At 41.1% G+C, this 8183-nt stretch overlaps 1 protein-coding gene across 1 annotated transcript in view; it reads right to left on the bottom strand.

Annotated features, from left to right (window-relative positions):
- The window catches only part of LOC119410803 (ryanodine receptor 1), a gene marked incomplete at its 3' end in the record, with an annotated part of 52287 nt that extends 47042 nt beyond the window's left edge, over positions 1-5245 (bottom strand). The window contains 1 exon segment of the mRNA XM_037677725.1: positions 4924-5245. Coding sequence (XP_037533653.1) covers positions 4924-4971 — 48 coding nt within the window.
- Between the last annotated feature and the right edge of the window lie 2938 nt (positions 5246-8183).

Raw genomic sequence — 8183 nt, 5'->3', positions numbered from 1 at the left:
ATATCCAAACATCCAACCAACCATTCACCCATCTAACCATACGTCCATCTAACTGTACATCAATCCATTTACACATCCAGCCATACATCCATACATCCAACCATATATCTAAACATCCAACCATCTATCAATCCATTCAACCATCCAACAACCATGCATCTAACCATACATCCACCCATCCAACCATCTATCAATCCATTCAACCATCCAACAACCATGCATCCAACCATACATCCAACCATATATCCAAACATCCAACCAACCATTCATCCATCTAACCATATGTCCATCTAACTGTAAATCAATCCATTTACACATCCAGCCATACATACATTCAACCATCCAACCATATATTCAAACATCCAACCATACATCCAACCATACATCCAACCATGCGTTCATTATTTCATCCTCTTGTTCTGGAGTCAGGTCTCAGCAGGACATGACATCAGGACATGTTTTTCCACGGCCACCTCTTCAGAATTTGACCAAAACAACAACTCTGTCATTTCTCAACAAAAGTTGTTCGTAGTTTAAAGCTCTAGCATGAAATGTGGCAGGTGATACACTTTGTACGTTCCTTCAAGGAACTGTTGTGGTTGTTATTTTGTTTTGTTTGTTGTTTACTTTGCAGTCAGAGCGAGAACGGCAGAGTGGAGGACTGACTTGTTTCGGCTCTTTTTTTACAACTTCAGATGATTTAAAGTTTAAAACCTGCAGCGTGTGTCCTTGTTTGAGGCGAATCAAAAACATCTCTGTTTGTTCTGATGCGACCCAGAAGCAGAGAACAGCCGACTCAGACGTTCCTGACTGAGACTAACACCCAGAACCTTCCGGCTTTAATCCTGCCAGCTCCAAAAACACTTTGTTTGACTCTGTACCCATGGTGCTGATCCAGTCTGTGACCCGGGTCGTGGTTTAAACCCCTTGAAGCACAAGTATTAATAATTCATGCTAAGCTGCACCGTTGTTTTTTCTTTGAAGTCCTGTGGACCTAAAGTCTCGTCCTGTGGACCTAAAGGACACAGGTTCTAATGGGGCTAAATTAAGTCCAAATATAGTTTTGTAATTGAGGCGATTCTGAGCTGGTGTGTCGTCTGGTGGTTATTGTGAGCTGACCGCTTCATTCCTCCGGATCGTTTCGGGCCAGAACTATATTTTAAAGTCTAACTGGATCAAAGCGTCTACGAGACAAAACCATAAATCCTGGTTTCAACAGATACATTTTAATTTGACCCTGAAGACAAAACAGAAAGATCAAATCTGAGATCAGAATCAGTTTAATTCACGTCGGGTAAAAATTAAAGAAAGGAGTTTTTAAAAAACAAAACAGCTGAGCAGCTTCTACGTTAGTCTGTAATGGAATAAAAGTTTAAAGTATAATTGTTTGAATGTTGATTCACATTAATTTTTTTTTTAACCTTTTTTTCTTATTGTTGTATTTTGGACATTTTTTGTATCCATTTCTGTAAGTTTGTGCTTTTTTAGCCATTCAAATTTAATCTTTAATACTTTTCAGAATTTTAAATTTTATTTACCAATATTTTTCCATAGAGATCATTGTTAGCTGTTATGCTACATTTTGCTAGCCTTTTGCTGCTTTTAGCCTAGCCTTTTGCTACGGTTAGTTAGCATTTTAATACTTCTTTATTTTAGCTAACCTTTATGTGTTTTTAGATATTAGCTGTTTTTACAACATTTAGCTCTTAGCCTTATGTTGTTTTAGCTAACTCATTGATACTTGTTCATTTTAAATAACTATTCTGCATGTTTAGATATAAGCTACAATTTTACCACTTTTAGCTTTCAGTTAACATTTGGATACATTTAGATAGTTTAGCTACTTTTATCTCTTACCTAGACTTTTACTGCTTTTAGCTTCTTGCCTAGCTCATAGCGTTAGTATTTTGTTGTTTCTTTCTTTCATCTAACCGTTTCAGTATTTTTAGATATTAGATGACATCAAACTACTTTTATCTTTAAGATATACTTTTATTTAAGCTAGAGGTTATTTTATGTAGCATTTTGGTGCTTTTAGCCTAGCCTTTTGCTACGGTTAGTTAGCATTTTAATACTTCTCTTAGCTAACCTTTCAGCATTTTTTATATTAGCTAACATTATTCTACTTTTAGCTTTTTATTCCTTTAAGCTAGAGCTTTGCTACTTTTATGACTTTTGGCTAATCTTTTGCTACTTTTAAACTAGCTTAGGTTTTAGCTGGCATTTATTACTTATTTTAGCTAACCTTTCATCATTTTCTAAACTTAGCCATCATTTTACTACTTTAGCTTTCAGTTACCTTTTGGATATACGGTATTTAGCCAGAGCTTTGCTACTGTTATTACTGCTTTTAGCTTCTTGCCTAGCTCTTTGATACTGTTAGCTAAATGAAAGAGGAAATAAACTACTAGCTAAGATTTCAGTGTTTTTAGATAATGTCTAGAATTTTACTTCTAACTTTTAGTGACCTTTGATACATTAAACTAGAGTTTTGCTGCTTTTATCTTTTAGCCAGACTTTTGCTGCTTGTAGCTCCTAGCCTAGCCTTTTGATACGTTTAGCTTGTATGTGATACTTCTGCTTTAGCTGATTTTTGGTTTTTTTTGTTGTTTTTTTTTAGAAATTAGCTATAATTTTACTACTTTTAGGTTTTGTTAGCCTTGTAGTTATTTTAGCTATCCTTTTGCTACTTTTAACTTCACGTATATAGCGTTAACACTGGATCTTTGCTGAAAACGCCGTTTTTCCAGTTGGGCACATTTTGTGACGCCGACCAGCAAACTCTTGACAATAGAGTCGTCTTTAAAAACACAGAATTAAAAAGTAAATGGACTTTACTTTCTATCTTATCAAGACACTTGAATCACTTTACACAATAATCTGCGTCCTCATGTACTCATTCATACAGAACTCCACTACGTGTACTCTATATAAATCTATATAAATATATAAATATATATCTAAACCCCCAACTCTTGCATTGGAGGACGACTGCTCTAACCAGTCAGCCAGAGCCGCTCCAATTAAAAACCCTTCTTTACAAACTTTTTTTTAACCTACAAACAATAATAAACAACAAAAATCAGCTAGACGTTATTAACACACTAAAATACATGAAGTGTAATTTTTGTGTACTTTTGTGATTTATCTTCATAGTTGTTTGTAGAAAACGTTTGCAGGCTGAGAAACTGAAGCAAGGAGACAAACTTGATTCAATCCTGCCTTTCTTTAGTTTCAGCTTCAAGCTTTGACAGAACGTGTAAAAATGTAGAAATAAATGCTTCGCTTCGTGTTTTCCTCTTCCTGCTTCCATCAGCAGCTCGCCTGTTTCATGTCACTTTGGGAGGCGTTCCCCTGTGAACGGACGTCTCATCGTCACGAATCTGTTATTTTGTCCAGAGGAACAGAAACGGCTGCAGTTTGTGGTCATCCCTGCAGACTCTGTGCAGCTTGTTGCTCCTCGGCCTGCACCAACGGGTCCACTTTCCTCTGATATAAATAGAAAATGATGCTAACAGATGCACCAGCTTCTGCCTGTCTGCGCTCACACACGAGCACTGCCTTATTCCTAAATCCAGAACATTCCAGGACTAACAGAATTAAAACATTTATCCTCGTGTTTTGAACTGATAAAGTGATGAAGGGTAAAGTGACGGTGAAAAGAGAGCAGCTAATAAGGTCACGGCTCAGCCGGGGAGCTGCAGAAATACTCAACTATATTCAGAAGTCGAGCTGCCGTAAAGGACCCAGCTTCAAACAAAATAAACGTCAGAAATCTAATAAGTGATTGAAAAAACTGAAGCAGAAATGATAAAACTGTTGGTCACCATACAGCTGATTTAAAAACATTTGATTTGTATTTATAAAAATAAATAAAAAAAAACATGGAAAAACATGATTTATTTAGTGAGTCAGCATTCTTGTTTTTTAAATTTAGTGTTTTTTATGTTTTATTGCAATCAAAAATACTTTTGGCTGTTTTTGTTTCCGTCTAAACGTTCAGCTGTTTATACTTTTTATATAATTTAAGTTTATGTTCAAATATTTCCCCATAGAAATACATTGAGAACAGATTAGTTCTGCTACTTTTAGCCTTTAGCTACTATTCTGCGACCTTTAGCTTTTAGTTACCATTCTGCTACTTTTAGCTTTCAGCGATTTTTTACTTTTAGCTACCATTCTGTTACTTTAGGCTTTAAGAAACTTTAGTTTTTTGTTAGCCTTTTGGCACTTTTCAGTTTTAGCTAGCTTTTTTGATTCTTTAGCTTTTAGCTAGGCTTTGGCTACTAGAACTTAACTAAGCGTCCCTTCATCATTTCAGCTGGGTTAAGGTGACAAACAGCCACAGGGTGGTTTGGTTAGGTTTGGTTAGGTTCTGTTCACGGCGCTGAATGCGGAGCAGAGAAACCAAAGAGCTCAGGAGAAGATTCAAGATCTTTACACACAGGTAAAGACTACGAGACCGTCTACAGGCAGCTTCATGGTCCTTGGACCACAGCTGAGGAGATTATTCAGAAGTAGAAGCTTCAAGGGACTGTAGACAACCTTCCATGACCTGGACGCAAGCAGAAATGCGACTCCAGGTCGATGTGAAGCATAGTAGAAAAAGAACCACGATCGTGGGTTCTGATCACACCATGTGTCACATTTTGAGTCATAATAATGGAAGAAGACCCAGGAGGCTCCACTACTGACAGAAAAACACAAAATCCAGACAGGAAGTCACCAAAATGCACGTTGACAAGAGCCAAAGTTTCTCAGTATAGTCCCTGGACTGAAGAGACCAAACTGGATCCTTTTGGATCCAGTCACGTATCCATCTGTGGGTTTAGAGTCACAACATGAGGAGGAATCATTTCCTGTGCGAGTGCTCTGCCGTGCGATCCTGCAGCAGCCGGTACCCGTCGGTCTCGACAGACTCACCGTTCGCAGGAACTGGATCTCCTCCTCTCCCTCTCCTCCTTCTGCCATCTTCCTCCCACCAGGGTTATTCTCAGCTCCTCAGGAGAAAGAGAGAAAAATCCTGGTGAGTTCTCCGTTCGTGGTTCTGGTGCTCGTCTGCGTCCTCACTGCTGAGCCCCGTCACACTCTGAGTGAGTGTGAGTGAGTGTGAGTGTGTGTGAGAGTGAGTGAGTGTGTGAGAGTGAGAGTGTGTTCTGGAGGACAGCATGAGTCCTCTGCTCTCACCGGACTGTGAGACAGAGTGACAGGATCATCCGGCTCCCTCTCCTCAGATCCCCGGATGGGAGGGATGGGTTGTGGGGGGCTGGCACCTTGTTACACATAACCCCCCCACCCCCCCACCGAGCTGCCATGTCTGCAAAAGTGGGCCAGTCCCCCCCCCCCCCCCCCCCCCCTTCAAGTGTGAGGCTATAAAAGGAACGAGGGGCGAGGACTCGTCTTCAGGGAGGACACCCGCTCCCAAAAGTCTGCTGCTCAGATTTAAACCTATCATGTGAGGGTCTGAGGATGGGGGGGGCGGGGGCGCCTTTATGTTAATGTCTGTAGTAGCTGAGAGTCATCCCTAACTCCTACTCTGAGCACTAGCAGATCAATGAATCTTTATTTAAAACGTTGGTGGACAACACGCGAGCCTTGCTTGAAGGAACGCCAGGTTTCGTTCTTGAATTGAGGCTTAGATGGATCCATCACAGCTGATCAGGGATCAATGACGTCAGAATTACTCAAAGTAAACTAAACCAGGACAGTTCTACTAAATTCCTCAGGGGGCCACAGTTAGTGAAAGCCAAGAGCTCAGGGGCCAGTTATTGTTTAACTAAGTTTGTTTTATGGTTTAAAATCTAGTTTTATTCAAATATGAACCCATCGGTGGGCCGGACTGAGCTCACTCATAGGCCTAATCTGGCCCCCGGGCCGCCAGTTGAATAGCCCTGAACAAAACACTTTCGGACTCCTGACGTTTTAGACTACGTTTTGATGTCTGGATCATCCTGTTATCACGAGCGGTTCCAGTGATATGGATTGATTTGTTCTGCTAATTGAGATCCACAGAAAATTGAAAATCTAAATATTTGAATTTGAAAAGAGATTTCTCTGCGTCACTTGAAAACAGAAATCTCAAACCAGATTTAGAGATCAGGATTTCCCTGCTGGTATTGACTCACTAACACACACACAGAAAGTAGCATTTACTTTGTGGATCTAATTTTTTTTTATCGCAGATGTTGGCAGGGCTTAATTTGAGCCACATCCTGCAGGAACAAGATCCAGGAACTCTCTTATTTTGACAGGGTGCGTTCTGGTAACCGTTTGCTTGGATCCGGTAACTCTCTGGCTTACTAATCATAAAGTTATGAACAAATATGACTGCTCTGAACGAATAAAACTTATACTGGATATGTTAACTGAAAATAATTACACAAATCAATCAATCAAACTTTATTTATAGAGCCCTTTCCAGCAGCCAAAAGGTGCACAAAGTGCTGCACAATACAGAAGTTAAAAACAAACAATTAAGAATTTAAAAAACAGACAATTAAAACATAGCAAGATTGCCAAAGAACTACTAGCCTGCCTGAATAAAAAGGTTTTTCCGTTTAGACTTAAAATGCTCCGTATCAGTGATGGAGCACAAGTCCTGAGGCAGATGGTTCCAGAGTCTGGGTGCAACGACAGAAAAGGCCCCGTCACCCCATCGTTTGTTGGACTTTAAGACCGACCGTAGAAAAGTATTGGATGATCTCAGTAAACACTAGTTTTAAACAAAACAGCCACAGTCTCCAGTCATCAGAGCTGCCCCTTCAAGCAGCATTTCTGCCTTTATCCTTACAAAAATATCCGCCCCTAAAAGAGCGATGAGGTGAGTGTTGAGCGAGTCGTACACGGGTAGGAACCCGCAGGCAGCGGCCATGACAGACAGGTGAGGCACCTGGAGGTTTCACATGTGGAGTCGGACAGTGAATTCAGCGGAGACGGGTTCGGAAACATCAAGTAAGGGGGAGAGTGGGAGAGTGGGGGTAGGATGCTCGACAGAAGTGGAGCGTTTACAAATGTAAACGATGAAGCCTTCCGGATCCAAGGCGAAACGTTTCAGCACCAAAAAAGAAACTGTCCAGATGACCTGACTGAAAAATGTTGGATTATATACCTGGATTATTGAGCATGGACTTTGCTGTTTACAAATGTAGGTAATTTTTTTTTTCTCACACGCTCTCGAGCAAGACGATGCTTTTCTTCCCTCTCCCGTCCGCCTCCTGCTTGTTTGCTCTCTGTCCTGTGTTAATGGAGCTTCTATTTACACATCTTCCGAATCGTAAACTACTGTCATGGATCTGCTCAGCTGGACTTGCAACACAATTGATACATTTTTTTTCAACCAAGCGACAGGGTCCTGGAGAACCCTCATGCCCCGCTGAGACGCACGCAGCAGGGTACGTCATGGATCCGTTGGGAGATTGGAAGTTGATGTGCCTTTCCGTATTGTCTCAGGAGGACGCCCAAGATGTTTATATAACTGGAATCGTGATAGTAGGGTTCCTGCTTTTTGGCACCATCGGATACCTATGTTATCGGCTATTAAAGAAGACGGCAGCAGCAGTTTTGGCCGTGGCAAAGCTGCCAAGCGTATGTGAAGGTTTGGTTCGTGCTTCGAGTACTCAAAATCAGCTGATTTACGAGGCCAACCGTAAGACGGAAGCGATTTGTGTGAATCGCAGGCCATTTGCGACTGCCGGGACTCGCCAGCATGTTGGGGACAACCGTGGAGGGAGCTCATAGGAACAGAACAGTGGAATGCCCACAAATCTGGACGTTTTGGGTCATCGAAAGCACCAGCAGGACTCAAGGCTGACAAGAAGCAACAGTCTGCCTGAAAGAAAATCAACAACTGTGGCTTATCTGTATCCGACTCCCCCGTTCGGCCTTGAAGCAGGCCGACTTACCAAATTTTTCTTGGGATATGTGTAAACTATTGGTAAACTATTGAAGGTTCTGCTGTATCTGCAACAACCCCCCCCCCCCGCAAACTTCTGTGAATGCTCATCAAAGCTGTACCAGCTGACACCAACATCTTATCAGGACTATGGTCTATCTGGAAGTGCTTCATGGACAAATCTCACCGTCTTGACATCAAATGCATGTAACGTGTCTATAAATGTGCTGCTGGTAGTTTTTTATGTCTTAAACCGTGTCCTGTTAAGGACAAGGAGTGAAGATATATGTTT

The sequence above is a fragment of the Nematolebias whitei genome, chromosome 6 (assembly GCF_014905685.2).
Source record: "Nematolebias whitei isolate Nwh7 chromosome 6, NemWhi1, whole genome shotgun sequence".
NCBI lineage: Eukaryota > Metazoa > Chordata > Actinopteri > Cyprinodontiformes > Rivulidae > Nematolebias > Nematolebias whitei.
Note: the sequence above shows the minus strand (reverse complement) of the source record. Positions and strands in the feature narration are given on the sequence as shown.